At 44.1% G+C, this 22437-nt stretch overlaps 1 protein-coding gene across 8 annotated transcripts in view; it reads right to left on the reverse strand.

The window, feature by feature from the left end:
• Positions 1-22437, reverse strand: part of LOC137369468 (receptor-type tyrosine-protein phosphatase delta) — a 618622-nt gene that overhangs the window by 52385 nt on the left and 543800 nt on the right. For all 8 annotated transcript variants that reach the window (XM_068030719.1, XM_068030716.1, XM_068030717.1 and 5 more), the window contains one exon: positions 6120-6295. In XM_068030719.1, coding sequence (XP_067886820.1) covers positions 6120-6295 — 176 coding nt within the window. The remainder of the gene's footprint in view (positions 1-6119; positions 6296-22437) is intronic.

Genomic DNA, 22437 nt, shown 5'->3' on the forward strand with positions numbered 1-22437 from the left:
ACTAATTATTATTTAATCCTTCAAGGATTTTCACTGATGGATTTATCACTGATGGATAGAGTTTTTTTTTACAAGTGTCCTTTTTCCTAGATTCTTGGCAGCATGTGCGGCTTTTTAATAAGAGCTAGTGAATTATGACCCAGATCTGTAGTCAAATGAAACATATCCTCATATGAAAGAAAATGAACTTTAGGGTTGAGATAGAAACACAGAACATCATATGGTTTCCATTTGTATTAATGATAACTCATAACACTTGTAAAAGCTAGTGTTATATTGTTCAACGACACAATAAAACAGAGGCAGGACAAGATTCCAGCCATTATCACAACTGAAACTCCTCCCTCACTGCAATAAAGGGGCCTCTTGTTATGGCGTCCTGCAAATCAGAGGGTATGTATGGTCCAAGATACAGGGCTGAATTTTACCAGCCCCTCAACGCTGCGAGTCGCAGCATGGGAGTCAGTAAAATTCTGTGGGGAGAGGCCCTCCTCGACCTGTGACGTCGAGAAGGGCCTGCCGCAAATTACTGGCGATGGGGGTACATCGGTGCGCCGTCCTCCCTCCCCGCCTGGCGGTGGGCCCTTCATATACATATTAAAATGAATGTTAATAAGATGTAAATATACTTACCTGCAGGCGGCGGCCATCCCATTTTATGGCCGCCATTCGTGCTCCGCGGGCCTTTGGAACTCTGCACAGAGTTCTGAGGCGAGAACCTGGTGGGAATGAGGGAGGAATAACATTTTCAGGGCGGGAGGGGTGGAGGAGCAGGGAAATCAATTTCTACTGGACGTGGGGAAGGTGTTATAGGCCAAATGTTAGAAGTTTGGGGGTCGGGTAGGGAAAAAGTCAAGTGTTGGTCATTTCAATGCCTGAAATGACCATTCGGGGGGTTGGGGAAGGGCCATCCACATCTTTATTATTTTTTCATAAAAAATTAAGACTGCTGCACCTTTAAAAATGAAAAGTCATTCTAAGGGCTTAAAGCCCTTTACAAATGGCACTGATGCTTGTGTGGTGGCGTTGGACGCCGTTGCTGGGGAGAGGGTAGCCGCCCCCTCTCCGTCATCGAGGGGGCACGTAATATCGCGGGGGCTCCTTGGCGGCACTTCCGTGTCGGAAGGCCGCCGAGTTGAAAGTGTACCGCGCTGATAAAATTCAGGCCACAATCTGAGCTCTCGACGGTCATTGTTGATGCATTGACCAATGGAAAGCGTGTAGCTGTACGTCAGGGTGGGCTAATCATCTCAGCATTTTCCTCTCCATCTCCAAAACTGAATTCTAAAATGAAAAATGTTCCACTTCAATTGTGACACTGGTGAGGACCAATGCAACTCACCCAAATAGTGGCAGATGGATTGGAATAAGAGGCCTTATCCTACAGATTCGAAAAAAAAAAGATAAACCAAGGCAGTGAATCTTACTCTGTCCCTTTACGTCTATTTCACCAATGCAACTTGATGTCCGCTCACAAATAACCACATGGAAATCTGAACCCTAAACAAGATCTCAATTAACACCCAGAGTTAAACAAATAGTTCTCTTCCACTGTGCTGAATAAAACACCTTTGGATTTAAGCTTGATTTGTATGTTCACTAATCACTAATGATCTATTTACTCACATCATTCAGTCTGGGACCTAACCTTGATCAACTTACAGCGAATGCCTCTTGATTGATAACCCACAGCTCCCTCGCTTTACTCTTACTACTGTAAATGCCAGCTCTGGATTCTATGGGGGCTAAATTGGTTAGCCCTCGGAAATGGGAATCATACTGCGTAATTAACCCATGGCCGTTCAGTGGAACGCAGGCAGGACATCACGCATCAGGAGGCGACTCAATATGGTTACTTCCTGGCACTACTCAAAGGGATGGTGCACTTTAGCTGCTGGGTATAGTGTGTTGTGCTTTGATAAACAATGGTTGACCATGGGAGAGAGTGGACCCCAAGGTTTTTGGACACTGCACTGGAGGTATTGGTGGAAGAGATGGAATGGAGGAGGGATGTCCTGTACCCTCAGGGAACTGGAGGCCCTCGCCAACACATGCTTAGAAGACAGTTGCGAGAGAGGAGGTCAATGTCAGAATTTTAGCTCCAAGAACATGGATGCAGTGCAGGAGGAAGTTTATGATATCACACAAGTGGACAACATTGAAATGCCATTTCCTACCAACTGCACCATTAGCCTCAGCCACTCACTTAATTCACCACACCCACATCACACACCTACCAACATTCTCTATCAGTCAGAACATATACCTAACATTCACATGGTTCACCTTACCCTCACACACTTAATACTGTTACAAGTCTGAAACCCACATCTCACAGCTTGCACATGCTGCCAGATATTCAGCCACATCACCCACGTATTGCATGACAGACACTGACACACTTCCCTCTCTCTGGCAGGAGAAGGTAGCACACAACCAGCAGTAGCAGAAACTAATCAGAGGGGGAGAAGTATGCCTGCGTGTACTAATCCCCATGGAGGAGATGGTGCTGGCCTTTTTAGGAAGGGCCATTGCTAAGTCCTTGGCCACTGGTGAGGCTGAAGCCATTGAAGATTTGGGTATTCACATACCTTAAACTCTTTCTCTCATTGCACTTCTCCCTCGTCCCACAATCTCTTCTGACTAAGAAGCTACTGATGGTGTAAGCATGCACCTCTTACTTTCTCCACTTTTCACAACCCCCCTTGTCCCTTTTACATACCCAAGAACTGCAACCTACCTAAGCAGTGAAGGAACAGCAAGAAGATGGTGAAGATGAAAACACACCATCACTCGATTTCACACTTGCAGCCACCAGCTCAGATACTTACGCTGCGCATAATTTACAGGATAGCACAAATATTGGTCTGCACCTGGTGAGACACCGAGCACAATGCCCTGCAGCCAAGGTACAGGGAAAGGTTAATGGAGGTGCCAACCGGAGGGCAAGACCACACATTAGTTTTGCTGCAGAGGTCACAATGGATGATTTCAATAGGCCAAGCTACAGAAGAAGTCTGAAGGGTGTACACACCCAATTACTTTAGTGCACGGCGAACTCTGCCAGATAGCCTCCCCTCAATGTCAAGGGGCATGGAGGAGTCCAGCACCAATGTGACAGCAGCTATACACAGAACTTGGAGCCCATCCTTTCCAAGATGGGTGTCCACATCCATCAGCACACCTGTGGAGTCAACCATGATGCAGCGTCTGGTGGCAAATGTTGGAGCTTCCATTGTTGCACAAGTGGTATCTCCCAATGTCTGAGTGCTGCCATGGAAGCTCAGACTGCTGACATCATGGCTGTGGATACAAGTACGTAAAGTGGTTTTCAGGGCATCACAGAAATCTGTTCTCCCTAAAGATCCTCTGCAGATATAGGGTGGAGTTTTATGCTCTCCCCTGCGGTGAGTTAGGAGGTGGGGAGAGCGATATCAGGTGGAATTGTGTGGGCGGGGGTTGGGGTCCTGCCACCACCCTGTCTCCACCAAAGTTTAGTCCAGGGCAGGAAGGCCTGTGAATGTCATTCCCGCCCTGCCACCAATTGAGGCCCTTAAACTGAATAATTAATGTCCAATTAAGGGCCTCTTCCCACCACAGCTGAAATTAGGCATGCAGCAGGTGGTCCTGTCACCACATGGGAAACACAGCACAAGAAACCATGCGGGCTGTTTCCTGGCTCTGGTGGGTAGGGGGACGGGGGGGGGGGGGAAACGATGGGAATGGGGGTCTGTTGTTCAAAGGTACTTAGTGCCTGAACGAGAGACCTGGCATCGGGAAGGGGGGACTCGCTTGAGTGCCACCCTCCCACCTCCCGCCATAACCTAACAAGTCTGGGTCCACCGATGATCCTTGGCCTCCCGGATGGTCCTCTCCAGCAGCAGCCACCACCTCAGCGGTGGCGCTGCAGTTGGCAGCCTCAGATTGGCCAGCAGCTGTCCAAGGGCAGGACTTCCAGCAATGGGATCCTAAATCCTATGGAAGGCCCGCTGTTGTCCAATTAAGTGCCTGATTGGCACTAAATTTGGCAGGCCTTCTGGAAAAGAGGCAACATGGGGATCTCGGCATCTGTTTCCCTCAAGGTCGAGACTCCCACTGTCGGCACAAAATTCCCCTCATGGTCTCCAACTGACAGCCCTGCTCCCACTCCTCCTCTTCCATATGTATGGCATCTGCTCATTCTCAATGCCAAGAGGAAGGTCGACTGGTCCGCCCATGTCTGGGAGCAACTGGTCTGTGCACAAGCCTTTAAGTCACCAAAAAGGTTATTCAACACCAGACTATTCAGACTTTAACCAACTATAGAAAGCACCCAAACCCCATAGAATTCCAGCAACAACCAGAAGAAATAAGTCAGCAACTAACCTGTAAGTAGTTGATGATCCTTTTAAATACCATTAGTGGGGGGCCATCATGCTGCTTAAGTGATTGTAGCACCCAAACAACAGGTGGTATCGAGCCTAATTTTGCCCCCTCGACATCTGGTTGAGTTCTATGATTGTGGAAACATTTTTGGAAACTGAGCCAGAAGTCTGATATCTCACTCAATGTCATAAATAAGAGCTAAACAAAGGGGTTGGGCTTGGGGGAGAATTCACTGGTTCAGTTCCAGTATACATATGTTTAAACAATTTATATATTTAGACCATTTTTAATTTAGTCTGTAAGATCTAAGCTCACTATCTTTAGGTGAGTGTATTACTCCTGCATGCTTGGAATGCAGAGCTCTCAAATAGCACAAAGGTCGGTGCGTTCAGTTAAAAAACTCAGCTAGTGCCATCCCACTTGGTTCCTGCCCTGCTATTTAAAATTTGTAATTGCTGGTGTGTGAAACCAACTCTCTCTTTGAACCAAATGAAAATAACAAGCAGACTGTGGCAGAAAGGGTGAGAGCTCTGTTTGTTCGTTTGTTGTTGCCATTTTTCCCCTCCAGTTTAATTAAACCATGCTGTAGGACAAATGAGATGGTTCCTACAGTAAGAGGTAGTGCCTCTGAAAGCTCAGTAGCATATACTCAAGCTGTGTCAAACAGAAATGGGGCCTGAAAAGACTAATATCAAAATGATGTTGGTTAAGTTGATTCGCTCCAGTTAAGCATGGGTTAAGAAGCTTTGACAGAAGCAGCCACCAGTCTCATCTATTTAGGATCTGTAAGCCCATGCCAATCGAATAAAAATATGTGGCACAAGAGGAAAGCAGACATGTCAACCCTTGGAGTACTGTGCAGACTGTTGCAGCTTCTCAAATGACATTCTTGTGAATTACTAATGTATTCTTACTAATAGGAATGCACAGAACTCCAACATATTAATTGTTGTACTCTTGGAATAAGCCAGAACACTGCACATTTTTCAAACTAGTACAGAAATGCTGGTGCAGTCCTCAAAGGGTCATTAAAGCCAGAGACAAGAGAGGATGTAGCTTCAAGAAAACAGGGATGGAAAAGTATCTTGCCTTGGAGAAGAAATAGTAAGCTGAGATCTATAAATAATCATGAATATGGAGAAGGGAAGGAAGAAAAATAATTATTTGAAGAAATGGAAGATGGATCTATTGAAACAAAGCAGGGCAGATAGATGGATATAGTGAAAAACAGCTCAGAGATGATATATGTGGATAGAGATTTCGAAACACAGCACTGAGATCAGGCACAAGAGTTTCACAAATCAGGTGCTGAGCCCAATGAAATATCATTTCTCTGTTCACTGCTGCAATGAACTTTGATACCATAAAGGAAAGCAGTATTGCATCTTTCCATAAAATGGCTATCACAAATAGATTTCAATGGCCAATCTTAACTGCATCAAAGAATAATGTATTTTTTTTTAATACTGCTGGTTTACAATCAGATGAAATTAACTTAAAGTCTTCTGGCTAATCAAAGCATCTGATCTTAAATTAATTAAACACTAGCAGATGTGTTAGTGTTTAGATAGTGATTTATGAGACTGCCTGAGACTTGGACAAATGATCGAACAGTAATCTTTCATTTTCAAATGTACCTGGTTAAAATTAATATAACATGCATGTTCAGCAATAACGTCACTTTCCATATTTATATCAAGAGTATGTTTGTTATCAATTCTCTTAATGCATGATATCAGGTATCAAATAACTACCCTCGATCTTTCTTCTAGTTTAGTCATCATCACAACAATTGCACTTCGCTGCTCCCAAATCATCCTCCAAAAGTCTCCAAATGTCTCAGGTAGAGGACCCTGTGTTGCGATGTACGCGTTCTGCTTTCTATAACCATCGATGTAGTTGGAATTGGAGTAATCGCTTCCTGGTATTCCTACGAAGAAAGCAAGGAATGGGACTTATAGATCACAACATTTCAGCAGAAAGCAGCTTTTCTTTAATCTTGCTTCTGGAGCCAATGTGTTGCCATAAGACAATAGAACATTCAAAGATAATAGCTCTCGTTAGACTAATGTATTTATAATGTAAGTGAGCTCATAAAAACTCAGCAGCTCATCTTTCAAAAGATTAAATATTTAAAACCTTTGGATTTTTTTTAATGCTGTGTTAATCTAAAGGAAAGGTAGATGCAGTTACATCATCTTCACTCAACAGGCTCACATTATTCTTGAACAGTCTACTGCACCTTCGAGAGCACAGGCTTTCAGTGGGAAACATTTGTTAAACTCTGTAAAAGGTTACCCTCTCTTCCTCTCCCTACCAAATTGCTGCAAGTATTATTATTAGATAAATGGGTGCTTTCTACCACGAAGAAAGCACTCAAGTAATGTTTCCCTTACCAGCACTTTCCATTTATCTTTACAATTATTTTATTTTTGGTTGCAAGTTATTTCCACGGTTCTTTAGGACCACTTGGGCCTTGTATTTTTTTTTCAAAAATATACTTTATTCATAAAAATCTGTAAAAATATATGACAACACAGTTCAAACTTGACATTTTAGAAAGTGCAATAGAGATCAGATGCCTTCGATACAGAATGTGAGTTTCCTCACAACTCTTTCCATTCCATTGTATATGCAATGAACATTTGCATTACACAGCAAATACATATTTAGTGCATACAGCATGAAGGGTTTTACACAGGTTCCAGACCCTTGGTATACCACGGCGGGAAGACCTTACACTGTGGTCTTTCCCCATTGAGCCTTTGCAGTGGCTGCCCCAAGCTTTAGTGCGTCCCTCAGCACGTAGTCCTGGACCTTGGTATGTGCCCGTCTGCAACACTCGGTCGTGGACAACTCTTTGCACTGGAAGACCAGCAGGTTTTGGGCAGACCAAAGAGCATCTTTCACCGAGCTGATGGTCCTCCAGCAGCAGCTGATGTTTATCTTGGTCTGTGTCCCTGGGAATATCCCATCGAGCACAGACTCCTGTGTTACAGAACTGCTTGGGATGAACCTCAACAAAAACCACTGCATCTCTCTCCAGACCTGCTTTGCAAAGGCACATTCCACTTGGGCCTTGTATCTCTGTTGCTGCTGACAGATAGTCATGGAGTCTGCTCGTACATTGCACCAATGCTCCCCTTAGCCAGTAGCCAGGAAGCTCTAGCTTTCACCTCAACATGACTCTTCCCTCCACTTTTTCCTCCCTCACACAGGGGAGATGTCAGTCTCTGTTCAACATCTGCCTGTTCAGACCAAGGTCAAAGTTGATTAGGGACTGAACCAACAATCAATCTCAGTCTGTGGCACTGAGCATTGCTGTTGCACCGCCTAACCTGGTCAGCCTTTATTTTTAACAATGTGTAAATCTGGTTGCAGCACCCAAGCGGAATGCTTGTTCCGCTTCACTGTTTTAATGTGTCAACAGGAGGACAGGCTACAAACTGAGCCAAGTGTTAATGGGATGGAAATTTTTTTAAGAGGGAAAGAAACGAATTTGGCTCTCAAGTCTTTTTAAATGTGATTGTGGACTCAGCTGTACCTCACCCTGCACAGGAAATGAGCCAATATATATTTCTGTCAAAACTGCAGATATGTTTAATTTTTAAAAATGCTTTGTGATAAGACTGTCTTTTAGCAGCTGTCTTCTGCATTGTGCAATTCCTTACTAAAAGGAGAAAAATTGTATGGCAAGACATAAAAGAAGATGACCCATCTCAGTTCCAATGGGCACCATCTCTTTGCACCAATTCCCTTGCTGGCAGAGATCTTGTGCAAAGGCAGCCAAAATCTGTTTGTCTTGGCACAAATAGTGCTGTAACAAGCCACAAATGCTGCCCATGTTCTCCACAGATAAGCCTCATCTACATCGAGACCCATTACTTTCAGTATCATGAAGGGAACAGATAAATCAGACAGTATATATTTTTCTCTGCTTTTTAATCGCAAAGTGCATTTTTGTACATTGTTTTCAAAATGACCAGCAAATAGGAGGTAATGAAAACTTTAGAGAGTAGAACGTCCAGTTGTCAAAGTTCACATATGGATGGTTAATGCTCTCACACTGTATTCCTGTGTGCGTGACCTGAAGGTAGACATTAACTTGTTTAAAAGAAAGGTTTGACGCATCTGTAAAAATCGAGCATGCACGAATGCCATATGTGAACTTTGCCAAGTGCAAGTTCTATCCTTGAAAGTTATATGCAGAGAAGGGAAACTACATATGTGACAAGTACAGACACTTGGCCTCACCATAATAGTGTATATTTTTAAAGAGCTCAGTGAAAGTGAACTACTGTGGTTTCCAATCTCCATGATAGCAGCCACTTGTCACAATACCTGCAAGAAGAGGCCGTTTCCTCTTTCATCAGGAATTAGTCAAAGTAAAAGCTCTCTTTATTGTAAACAGTGCATTTAAAATGCTAACAAGAATCTCAAATGTGTCAGGGGCCCAGGCATTTAAACACAATTGTAAATTGCACCACTGTACTGAACGAAGGTCCGCTAAACTGCCTTCAATTTTATCCCTGTATTACTGAATTTTAACCTCATGGACGAATGATGAGAATCTGCATTATTGTAACAGAACAAAACAGCTTTATGACTTATATTATTGCAACACATACATAAACACATAAATAAAGGTGTCACACAAGACTCTCTTTGGAGAATTAGACAAGCTATTTGAAATTATAGCTGCCAAAGGTGTGTTAACGTCATTCTGCCTGGCCAGATCTCTGATAGCTGCCTGGATACGAATAAATGTTCTACAATTAAGGGTTTTGAGCCTAAAAGGGTGCTCAAGATGTCCTTGACCAGCGAACATTTGAAGAGTGATAAAGCCTGAAATGCTGAGCATCTTTTTTATATTTGTTTACGGGACGTGGTCATTGTTGGCTTGGCTGGATTTGTTACTCATCCTTAATATAGTTAGGAAAAAAACTTTAAATGTCCCTTGTTCTGGTACATTGTAAAAGGAAGCTATATCTTGGGCTGCGTCACACCAGGACAGTCAGTCTGGGGCTATGAGGAGTACAAGGCTATTCAGAAGCTATGCAAGAAGTGACTGTGTTTCTAGGTTTAATTCTTTTGTAAAGTTAGAATGCAAGTAACAGTATTTTCCCTCCAACTGGACCCCTCACTCTGGCCTCTTATCCCCTCTCGATCTTTTCACTGTCACGCCAGCAGTTCTCATCAGCTGTCTCAATTTCTCTGCTTCCCTTACTCGCTCTAACCTGTCTTCCTCTGAACTTGATGCACTCCGTTCTCTCTGGTCCAACCCTAACATTGTCATGAAACCTGCTGACAAGGATGATGCTGTTGTTGTCTGGTGAACTGACCTGTACTTAGCAGAGGCCGAAAGCCATCTCTCTGACACTTCCTCCAACCTCCCCCGGACCATGACCTCACCAACGAACATCAAGCCATTGTGTCCAAGACTGTCACTGAGCTGATCTCCTCTGGAGATCTTCCCTCCATGGCTTCAAAAGTCAGTCCCCCAATCCCAAACATCCCGGTTCTACTTTCTTCCCAAGACCTACAAACAGCACTGCCCTGGTAGACCCATCATTTCAGCCTGTTCCTGACCCATTGAACTGATTTCTTCCTATCTCAACTCTATTTTTTTCTCCCCTTGTCCAATCTCTCCCCACCTACATTCATGACTTTTCTAATGCCCTCTATCACTTCCACAGTTTCTAATTTCCTGGCCCTAACTGTCTCATCTTCACCATGGACAACAAATATTTCTACATCTCCATCCCCCACCAGGATGGCCTTTGGGCTCTCTGCTTCTTCCTTGAATGGCGGCCCAACCAGTCTCCATCCACCACCACCCTCCACTGCCTGGCTGAGCTTCTTCTCAGATTGAACAAGCTCCCTTTTAACTCCATTCACTTCATTCAAATAAAAATGTTGCTTTGGGTACCTACATGGGTCCTGGCTATGCCCGCCTTTTTGTGTGATTTGTGGAACATTCCTTGTTCCAGTCCTACTCGGGCCTCCTCCCTCACATCTTTTTCCGGTATATTGATGACTGTATCGGTGCCATTTCCTGCTCCTGCACTGAACTTGAAAACCTTATCAACTTTGCTTCCAATTTTCATCCTTCTCTAACCTTCACATGGTACATGTCCAACTCTTTCCTTCCTCGACTTCTCTGTCTCCATTTTTTGGGACTAATCATTATAAACCCACTGACTCCCACAGCTACCTCGACTACACTTCCTCACACCCTGCTTCTTGTAAGGACTCCATTCCATCCTCCCAGCTTTTCCGTCTCAGTCACATTTGTTTTGATAATACAACCTTCCATACCAACGCTTCTGATAAGTCTTCCTTTTCCTCAACCAAGTACTACCACCCCACCACACTGTGGTTGACAGGGCCCTCAACCTTATCCGACCCATGTCCTGCACTTCTGCTCTCAGCCCTCCCCTCCCTCCCAGAACCATGATAGGATTCCCTTTGTCCTCACCTTCCACCAGCTTCCATATTCAAAGGATCATCCTCCGCCATTTCCAGCACCTCCAGCGTGATGCCACGACCAAACATATCATCTCCTCCCCTCACCTTTCAGCATTCCAAAGGGACCGTTCACTCCATGATACCATGGTCCACTCCTCACTTACCCCCAACACCCTGTCCCCTTCCTATGGCACTGTTCCATGCAAGCGCAGGATATGCACCACCTGCCCTTTTACCTCCTCTCTCTTCACTGTCCAAGGCCCCAAACACTCCTTCCAGGTGAAACAGCAATTTACTTGTACTTCTTTCAATTTAGTATACTGTATTCACTGCTTACAATGTGGTTGGCTGTACATCGGGGAGAGCAAACGTAGATTGGGTGACCATTTTGTGGAACACCTCCGGTCAGTCTGCAAGCACAACCCCGAGCTACTGGTGACCTGCCATTTTAATTCTCCACCTTGCTCTATGCTGACATCTCTGTCCTCAGCCAACTGCAGTGTTCCTGTGAAGCTCAATGCAAGTTCGAGCAACAGCACCTCATGTTCCAATTAACCACTTTACAGCCTTCTGGATTCAACACTAGGTTCAACAATTTCCGACTGTAATCTCTACAGCCCATTTTGTTTCCTTTTCTTTTCATTTTTGGTTTTTCTCTTGTTTTTGCTAGATGGCAGCTGTTCATTATTGTCATTCACACCTCTCCAGATACATCTTTTGTTTCTTTACTTGTTCCAATACCACTCCTTTTGGCCTTGCACCACCAACACTTTACTGGTGTCTCCTACCTTCCACCCTATCACAAACCTTCCCTTTTGTTCTTTTTCCACTCTCCCCCATTTCACCCGCTTAGAACTTATTACATTTCTAACTTTTCCCAGTTCTGCATGACCTGAAATGTTAACTCTGTTTCTCTCTCCACAGATGCTACCTAATCTGCTGTTTCCAGCATTTTTGGTTTTTATTTATGAAAGTACCTTTGCTGTTTTGACAATTTCAAGGAGAACAGTAGTAATTACTGTAAATATATACAGTTGGTACTAAGAAGGGCATATCACAGCACATGATAGATCCTGTAAGCTGGAGTACACTGACAAGAGTTCTGTCACAGGGTCTCGCTATAATTACCTCGCTATTAGTCAAAATCAGTCGAGGATGCCAAGCCTAAGGAAAATATTTAGGGAAAAAAAAATCAAAAACATAGCACCTGCTTTTTGTTAATCCTGTGATTTCATGCAAAAAACAATAGTGACAACGGTATATTTCTATGATTCCTATATATATCTGCTGTCATTTAAACCATCAACCACTTGACTGTCCTCAAGAAAAAAACTCTAGCTTTTTAACTTGACAATGGCTATCAAACTATGTTTGGCAAGCATCTAGCTGAGCAAGCTTATAAAAAGTGTCAAAACTCAGATCAACTTGTCACCTTCAACAATTTGAGTGTTATATGAGCCTTATATACCATGGATGGAATATTTTAATCCTGTCTGGCACAATACAGAGACAATCCATCTCTTGCTGCTAGACTGAGTATAGCACAAAGCCATAAAAATTAGTGGATTTGATGAGAATGACCTGCTTCATGCCAGACTCTACAAAATTAAAGTGATGGAGACTGGGGTATCTTAGACTTTGACTTAGATCACAGGTACCAGCGTTCATTCAGTAACAGAATCCTTGCCTCTAAACCAGATGACTATGGGTTCAAGCCCCACACCAGAGACTTGAGCACATAATTTAGACTGACACTTCAGTCCAGTTCCTGAGGGATCACTGCACAGTTGGAAATACCATCTTTTTGATGAGATGGAAAACTAAGCACATAATCTACGCTGCCCTCTCAGGTGGAGTTAAAAGATTCCATGCCACATTTCAAGAGCTGAGGAGTTCTCCCGATATCGAGACCAACATTTATCCTTCGACCACTATCACCAAAACAAATTAGCTGGTCATTTATCTCATTGCTGTTTGTGGGACCTTAGTGTGCATGAACTGAGAGCAAATTTTCTCTACAGCCAACACTCTATGACACTTCAAAAAGTACTTCATTGGTTGTAAATCACTTGGGACAGCCTGAGGATACGAAAGGTGCTATATAAATGCAAGACTGACTTTCTTTCTTTAACAGCTCAAGAGTGTCAGGGAAACAAGGGCTGTTGCAACAGCACTTCAGCATTCTGTAACAAAACAAAAAGCCTACACAAGGAAATAAGTGAAGCAAAGAGAGTTTATGAGAATAGATTTGCAGGTGACATAAAAAAGAACACTGAAGTCTTTTATAAACATGCAAATAGTAAAAAGATCGCCAAAGGAAAGGTGGGGCCGACTAGGAACCAAAAAGGAAATCTTTTTGTGGAGGCAGAGGGCATGACTGAGATACTGAATGAGTACGTTGCATCTGTCTTCACAAAGAAGATGCTGTCAATATAGCAGTAAAGGAGGAGATAATACAGAAATTAGATAGGATAAAAATAGAGATACTTAAAAGGCTGACAGTTCTCAACGTAAAGTCAGCCAGTCCAGATGAGATGCATCCTAGAGTGCTGAACGAAATACAGCTGGAAATGGCAGAGGCACTGGCCACAATTTTCCAATCCTCTTTAGATAATGGGAGTGGTGCCGGAGGACTGGAGGGTTGAAAATTAACACTGTTCAAAAAAGGGTAAAGGGATAAACCAGGTACCAGAGGCCAGTCAGCCTTAATGTCAGTGGTGGAAAACTTAAGAGATTTTTAATTCAGGACAAATTTAATCGTCACTTGGAAAAACATGGGTTAATTAATAAAAGTCAACATGGATTTGTTAAAGACAAATTGTGCTTGACTAAACTTAATTGAGTTATTTGATGGAGTAATAGACAGCATTCATAAGAGTAGTGAGGTTGACGGGTAAATAGCCTTCCAAAAGAATTTGACAAATAAACCACATAATTAGACTTCTTGGCAAAATTGAAGCCCATGGGATTAAAGGGGCATTGGCAGCATGGATATGAAATTGGCTACCAGACAAAAAGCAGAGAATGGTGGTGAATAGTTGTTTTTAGACTGGAGGGAAGTATACAGTGGTATCCCTCAGGGGTCTGTATTAGGAGCACTGCTCTTTTTGGTATATTTTAATGACCTGGACTTGAATATACGGCACATAATTTCCAAGTTTGTAGATGGCACAAAACTTAAAAAGTAGTCAATAGTGTGGAAGACTGTAGCAGATTTCAGGAGGCCGTAGGCTGGTGAAATGGGCAGACACGTGACAGATAAAACTTAAAGGAGAGAAGTGTGAAGTGATATATTTTGGAAGGAAGAATGAGGAGAGCCAAAACAAATGAAATGGTATCACTTTAAAGTGGATGCAGGAACAGAGATCTGGGGAATTTACACACAGAAATCTTTGACAGTGGAGGACAAGTCGATAAAGCTGTTAAAAAATGTACAACAGATCCTTGGCTTTATAAACAGAGGCATTAGCATACAAAAGCAAGGAAGTTATGCTAAACTTTTATAAATCACTGCATAGGCCTCAGCTGCAGCACACTATCCAATTCCGGGAGAAGGTGCAGAGGAGATTTATTGAATGGTACAATGGATGAAGGACTTCAGTTAAGTGGAGAAAGTAGGGAAGCTGGGATTGTTCTTAATGTTGTTAATACTGGCCAGAGTTTTATGTCCCCTCCATGGGAGTGGTCTGACGGTGGGGGGGGGGGGGGGGGGGTGTAAAATCGAGTGGGAGGTAGGGGCTGCCTTTTCTGTCACCTACCCGCTCCCGTTGCCTATTGACCAGCAGCGGTCTTGTGTATTGCAGCTGCTTGAGATATGATTTTTAGATGTTCTATTTTTATCCATCAGCTACTTATAAATTATGCTAATTCAATACTAACTTTTAAAATGGCATCGGATATGTACCTGAATAGGTGAAACGTGCAGGGCTCTGGGGAAAGAATAGGGGAATGGCACTAATTGGGTAACTCTTTCGGAGAGCCTCTTTTGTGTTCGATGTTTCTATAAAGCACCAGGGGCACACAGTCACACACTGCTCTAACCTACGGGTTTTGTTTTAATTCTCTGCAACTTTGGAAACAAAATGCTTCAGATAACCTTTTCTCAGCTACAATCATCAGTTGGAATTCTGTCCCCTATATGGAGAGGTTTGACCAAAGAGGTTAAACACCGTTTGCTAAACTAAGGTTGAAAATGTATGATTAGGTTATACGAAATCTATGGTTTTCCCACTGGCATGAATATATAATTTCTCCTGTGCTCTTAATAGCAACCATGGTCAACTTTGAGACATCTGTCCTTGTTACAGTTACTCCTACTGAGCCCATGGTATAGCCTATTATTCATGAAGGAGGGACGGTTCAATATTCAGCTCTTAAACATTTCTGCTTCCCGGGCCCTAATCTTGGATCAACAATCTTTGATCTATTTCACAACTTGAATTCCCTCAGCAGGTTACAGGGTCAAACTGCATTGAAGCTTATCTTCATAACATACCTAGTGTGAATTCAGATAACATTATATTCAGTGATACATTAACTTTTTAAAAATGATAACTTTTTTGATGACTTCTCAATTTTATTGACTACCAACACAATGCTATTTTAGTACAATTAAAAACAAGAAGTGCTGGAAAATACTCTGCAGGTCTGGCAGCATCTGTAGAAAGAGAAGCAGAGTTGATGTTTCAGGTCAGTGACCTTTCATTAGGTTCTGATGAAGGGTCACTGACCTGAAACGCTAACTTTGTTTCTTTCCCCACAGATGCTGCCAGACCTGCCGAGTATTTTCCAGCACTTCTTGTTTTTATTTCAGATTTCCAGCATCTGCAGTATTTTGTTTTTATTTCAATGCTATTTTCTTGCCTTAGTGGTTTAACACCGAGATGTCCAAAATAAACCTAAGATTGACAGCTATAATAACGTGTTTCATTTTAAGTATACACATGTGCAATGAAAATCCATTTATGTACTGAATATTTTAAATCCTAATACAATCTGCAATGGAAAGATTAAGTGCTTGCAGGTCAGTTCCATAGCAACTTTGCTAACAAAAAACAGCTGTCAGGCATTTACAGATCCACAATGTAATTATGTTACCATTACCACATTTTGTTTTAAAAGATATTCAATAGTTTGTGATAATACATCAGCAATCCTCAACTTACATATTTTTCCACTAGAACTGCACACCTGAGAATTATTTGTCAGAGTACATTTTTATGACAAAACTGACATTTGATTCATATTTAAGTTACAGAGCAACTCTATTCTTGGTCCTGAGAATGACGATATGTACCAATTTGAGAATGTTGCAAGTGGGCAGTGAGAAGTGCTCCCACTGCTTTCTAATTTGGGAACACCACAGAGATCTGTGCGTGCAAGTCGAATTACGTTCACAGAACTCTGCCCACTGCTTTTTAACTGTTGGTGAAACTTTTAAAATAAGAGGAGAGCCACCTAGCATGTCAGCTCTATTCTAACATTATAAAATGAAACATGACTGTTGAAAGCGGGGTTTAGCAAACTGCTTGAAGTCTCCAAATTTACTTTTGTATCATAGATTTTTATACTACAATCACTGCAAGGCTGAAGTTCTGCAAGACCACCTCCTCCATGTGGTCTCACATCAGTAAATCGAAGTGACTTCACTTTGGCGGGATGCTGAAACCTCTCTGCACTGATACACATGTGCTGAAAAAATGCCCAAAAAGGAGGCAAATGCCCAAAAAGTGGTTGGTCTAACAACCTCGAAAATAACATATCAGCAGCTGACCATTGTTTTTTCTAATTCCAGTCTGTAACTGTTGTGTTGCACATTCAATGGAAGATTTTCCTGTAGATTTCCAACCTAGACCATATATTTACTGTATAAAGATTAGAAAACAGTTGAACCTGACAGCTTGAAAGCAGATCTAACTGCTAGTGGGCCCAGTTTTTCCTTTCTGCTACTCTCACCAGGCTCATGAAGTGCCTCGCATTCTGCAGCAAAACACTATTAAACATAAAAAATGCTCGTTAGTCTCTGCAGGCTTAGAGCAGTAGCTTAATTTCATGTAACTGAATGGATCTCTGATCTTAAACACTGTAAGTAATATTACAGTGATACATAGCTAATTTATTCTGATTCAAGAACAAAAGTAATTAGTATCCTGAGAGAACTACAGCACACTAAAACTGGAGGTTACGTTTTCAAAATAAAACCAGCTGCCCTGCAAAAGCAGCTGTCAAATATAAAGCAATGTATTGGTACAATGTACTTTTTACAAGTGTTGTGTATGATGAATATAGAATATTAGCCCTGCAGAAACAGTGCCAAGACAATTCTCAGTGAATCACATGGTCACGCCGCCGCTACTACTCATGGAGTGGAATTTTCCAGACTTAGTCCCTGCCAAACCGGCAGGACCATTTGTAGGTCAGGAACCCGTTTGACTAATTGGCGGGGTTTACCGAGGCTTTCACCGAGCCACGGCATTAACGTCCTGCCTCCGGGTTATCCAACCAATCAGGGAGGGTGAGACGGATGATGCGCCTAATCATGCAATGAAGGGTATCTATTGAAGTAGTTGTTTGGTAGTACAGAACTTGAGTATTGCTGAAAATAGAGACATGTTGTCGAAGCTTTTCGTCTTGCACTCATCAGGACAATCCGCAAGAATACCAATGTAAAGGAAAACAACCACTTTATACAAGAGGCCTGCTCAGGTCGGGAAAAAAGAACCCGGCCCGAACCCGACCAAACCAACGCGGACCCGAGCCCGACCCGGCCCGAGTCCCTCCGATTTTGCCCCGAGCCCAACCCGACCCAAACCCACCCTGACTCGACCCAACCATCCGTTTACTCACCTTTGGACTCGGAATCTCCACAAAGCTGCAGAACACGCACGATGATGTCATCGTGGCGTCACTGCGTAGACCCAGTTTCATCCCGGACTCCCAGCTCAGGTAAGTTTTTTTAAATTTCAATACTTACCAGCAGAGCACTTACCGTGTGTGCCTGGCCTGAGTCGGCCCTGACACATGTCGTTGGGTTCGGGTCGGGTAGCAGGCCTCTACTTTATACTATTTATATGCATTTAAAGGGACCATGGCAGAGATCGCAATGGCAGCACTGAGTCAAACCCTGAATATACCAGTGGGAAGCAGGAAGCTGCTGCAGGATGGAAGCACAACGTTGGAATGCTCCCCCCCACCCGGTTCTCAGGCTCGTCCCTGGAGGTCACATGATGGATGCAGTCACGGCCGGAAGAGAAGTCCTCTTCCCTGAGGATGGGATGAGGAATCCGGTCAGCCTCATCAAGCAGGCATGGCTGCAAGTAGCAGGGGTAGTGAGCAGCAGGAATGTGGTGTTTTAATTGTATATGAATTGTGTTTAATTCTAGGCAGATGGTGGGCATTAACCGGGGATTCACTTTTGCACCTATAAATAGACACTGACTTAAACTGTGGTTTGTTGGGGTTAGGAGGTACTCTCTTGTAATCTGTAACTGTGCAAATAAATATTGATAAAAGTGTACAAAGCTTGGCTCCAGTTACATCCTTTACCAATTGGCTTTCTGGAATATAAAATGGTGCCCAGGACCATAACCTCCTCAGGTCCGACAAGGTAAGTGTCATACAACTCTCACCTGCCAGCCATTGCACGCTCACCTCCCGAGCATTGTCCTGCACAGCACTCCACAGACCGACACGCTTTCCTGTCACACACATTCCTTTCTCTCCAGCCTCCTCCTCAAATCTCCATGTCAACAGATAGCAGTCGCTCCCATTCCTCACAGTCATCCTCCTCAAATGTTGAGCCTCCATCCTCAACAAGCAGTTCACTTTTCACAGCCATAACTCTATGCCTCTTTCTCATTGCAGGAGAAGAGAACCCACAACTCCAGGGAGAGACAGAGAACTGGGGGTTAGAGTTGCAGACATGACCGTCCTAACCTCAATGGAGGAGGAAGCCCTGGAGATCAGCAGTGTGGTACAAGTACTGTCTGTTGGCGATGGAGAAATGGAGGTGGCCCAGAGACCAGGTGTTAGCATTAGCTATTGCACTGCCACTACGCACTTAACTGTCACTCATGTTGACCTGATGTCACAAAGACATATGTTCTGCACTAAGCTAACATGAAACCCTATTTTACTTACTTTCAGCACTAAATCACGTCCTTCATCTCCCACAGCTACATTGATGGTGCTGACGGAGGAGATTAGGGAGGAGCTTGAGGAGTCCTCAGAGGAAAACCAGTACTCTGAGGATGCACCGTCACATGACTCCTGCACAACCTTCACCAGCATGGATACACACACCTTAGTGGGTCCTGTATCACAGATAGATAGGGTGGCACATGGTGAAGAGCACATCACACGTGAGCAGGATCTGGAGACAGGGACAAAAGTGGAGCCTCCCCTACAGAGGGCACAGGATAGTTCAAGCTCTGCTCAGCTGGACACAGATGCTGAGCCTCAGGGGTCATACACTAAATGAGTACTGGCAGAGGAGCCATGGGAAATGTGTGTGCATCTGTCAGAATTTCCAGAGACAATGCGCAGCCTTGCACAGGAAATGAGAAGTCCATCTCCAGCATAAGTGTCATGAAGTCTCACACTTTTGTACTGACGACCTCCTGTACTGAAAGAGTGGCCAACCTTATGGAGAATCAGACGGGGCAGACCACCGAGTGCCTGCTGGCCCACAGCCAATGGTCTGCACACTACAGCTGCCACTTTGCACCAACATGGATTGAAGAATCACCTTCGTGGCTGAGCACCACACAGACATACAGCCAAGTGCTCGCCTGCTTTTGGTCAGCTGGGAAGTGCAGATGGGCCCTGAGAGCGATGGTGGAGCAAGGGCACATGGCAGTGGGGGCTCGTCTCAAGGTGCCCCCTGTAATATATGGGTATCAAAGGGTTAATATTGAGAGTATGTAAAGATTACCACCCACCATGATGAGGTAAGAGATCATGTGGGAGAGATTCGAGAACAGTTACAGTGTGGCTTTTGAAGGAGACACACAGTGTGGAGTGTATATAGTTACTAAAGATTAATGTTTAAATACTACAGTCTACGGGCGTCTCTGGCTAGACTGTATACGGTGGCAGCATAAAGAACCAAATATATAACACCCCCCCCATTTCTTGCTCCTTGCCCTCCTTTCCCCCCCAGACAGTGCCGCACAAGCTCCCTCCTGCCTCAGTGACCAAGTCTGCCCCTGCACAGGTGCAGGTAGGGCATACTTTCAGGCCCCCTCACAGGCTCCAAAACCTGGAGGATGTCCACTATGGGCATCTCGTGTGTCAGGACAGGGGAATGTGCAGCCTGCCTCTAGCTTTCCTGAACCCATGGGGTAGCAGCAATTGGAAGTAATAGAAAGCATAAGAGGAAGACGCCTTAGTTGCACAAAGGGCTTCACCTGGGTGCTTTTAAGATTGCTGCTGTTTCAGTAATGCTCTATATTTGAATGAAAGCATGAGTTTATGTGAACAACTTGTTGTGATGGCCTCCACTTTGTCGTATCCCCCATTGACCCTGGATAGTTTAATTCCGGTGAATGGAATGATCAACCTTGATGAAAAGAAAAGGGTGTAACTGTGATGGTTGACTGGACGACGAGAGGAAGGATGTTTGGTTGCTGAGGGGTTGTAGGGGTTACACAGGGGAGGACACAGCAGGCTAAAACAATCCTGGAGACCCTTGCTATTGAAGGGTGCCTGCAGATCTGTCAAGGCACCGGAACCTCATCTTCAGCAAAACAATGGCTTTCTCTATTGTTGCTCTAATGGTGACATGGCTCCTGTTGTACCTCTCCTGAGCCTCTGTGGTGGGGTTCCTCACTGGAGTCAGCAGCCAGGTCTTGAGTGGGCATCCATTGACTCTCAGGAGCCAACCGCGGAGGCTGTCTGATGGAGAGAACATCTGTGGTACATGTGACTGCTGAAAGATGAAAGAGTCATGGCAGCTCCCTGGATACCTGGAATGGACTTTCATGATGTTCTTGTGGTGGTCACAGAGCAGCTGCACATTATGGAAGTTTTTCCTGTTAACAAAGACACTTGGCTGCTCTGATGGTGCCTTGATTGCCACAGGAGTGCAGTCAACCACCGCCTGGACCTTTGGAAATCCTGTAAGTGACACAAAGTTGATAGCCCTCTGTGTTTGACTGGTTTCATCCATGTTAAAGTGGAAATAGTTGGCGGCCTTAGCAACATGGGTGATGGAGTTGTGGCTGTAGATTGTGAAATCCTGCAGCTGTCACCAGCAGATCCCTGAAAGGAGCTGGACATGAAGAAATTGAAAGCTGTGGCCACCTTGACAGCCACAGACAATGCGTGGTCACTTGATCCTCTTAGGCGGAGGTCTGCTTCCAAAAGGCTGCATGTCTGCGTCGACCTGCCGCAGAGCCTGAGCCTTCTGAGGCATCGTTATTCAAGCATGTCGTGGAAGCTCACCCTTGGCCTTTAGACTCTGTGCCAGGGTTATCGCCTCCTTTGAGGTGCAGCTCTACATCCATCCCTCTGTTCCATGGAGCTGAATGTGGCTGTGGAGAAGGCAGCTGCTGCTAGAGTTGCTGCATCTGTCGGTGCAGCTGGTAGGCTGGAGCAATCTGCAGCTCCTCCTCAGAGGACCGGTAACTGTAGAATAGGTAGCCCTCATGTTGCAGGGACATTCACAGGCACGAAGTTGAGATTGAGCTCAGTGGAATCAAGGCATTTGAAAGTTGCTGGAAAAAGTTGCTGTTCTCAAAGAAATCAGTGAATTCAGGCTGGAAGAACTACTCCTGTCAGTGCGAGCTTTTTAATGTGGCTAACCACAAAGGCTGAGTTCAGCCTTTATACTGTTGCTATCTGATCAGTTTTAGCCAACAATGACTCCCCACTGTGCATTCACCTTCTCCAACCTGGTGAGATGTTGAAACAGCATGGACTCGTGCACTGGCTGGGAAAGTCGGAACTCAGGGTTAAAGAAGAACTTAACTGGCTTTTCAAGTGTCTCAGTTGGTTTCCCAATCAACCTCAGAACCCACAAGGGGAAATCCAGAAGAGAGCGGGATGATGTCGCGATCCTGACTCAATGTCACTTTTAGGGGATTTAATGCCCCACGTGCACCAAGCCCGCCTCCCATTGCCTGGGAAAATGGAAAAATCCAGCCATGATTGTTAGCTCACATGAGGAGATGCATCTTTTTTTTTCTCATTTGTCTGCTCTTTGTATTGTGCAAAATGGATAATTATTAAAAAAAAGCAGAAATGTTGACTTATAAACTGATTAAAATCTACTAACCATTGCTAACACATCAGCAACTCTAAGTAGGTTAATTCACGATAACTGTCATGGTGTTGGGTTGTATTGCACACTTCAGATTTGTAACTGTACTGTGTTGTTGATCATTGCTGAAAACCCAAGACAGACAGAAACAGTGCTATTCCTTTGGCTGAATTTTCGGGGCCCCTCCCGAAAGCCAGGAATGGAGGCAGGGGCCCCCGAAAATACCAGTGCCGGGTGCCCTGCCAGTTTCAAGATGACAGTCGCCACGAGGGCAATAATCACTGCGGCGGGACAGGATTCCCTCTCTTCTCCCAATTAAGGCCCATTAACGCTGTTGAAAAGCT

The sequence above is a fragment of the Heterodontus francisci genome, chromosome 4 (assembly GCF_036365525.1).
Source record: "Heterodontus francisci isolate sHetFra1 chromosome 4, sHetFra1.hap1, whole genome shotgun sequence".
Lineage (NCBI taxonomy): Eukaryota > Metazoa > Chordata > Chondrichthyes > Heterodontiformes > Heterodontidae > Heterodontus > Heterodontus francisci.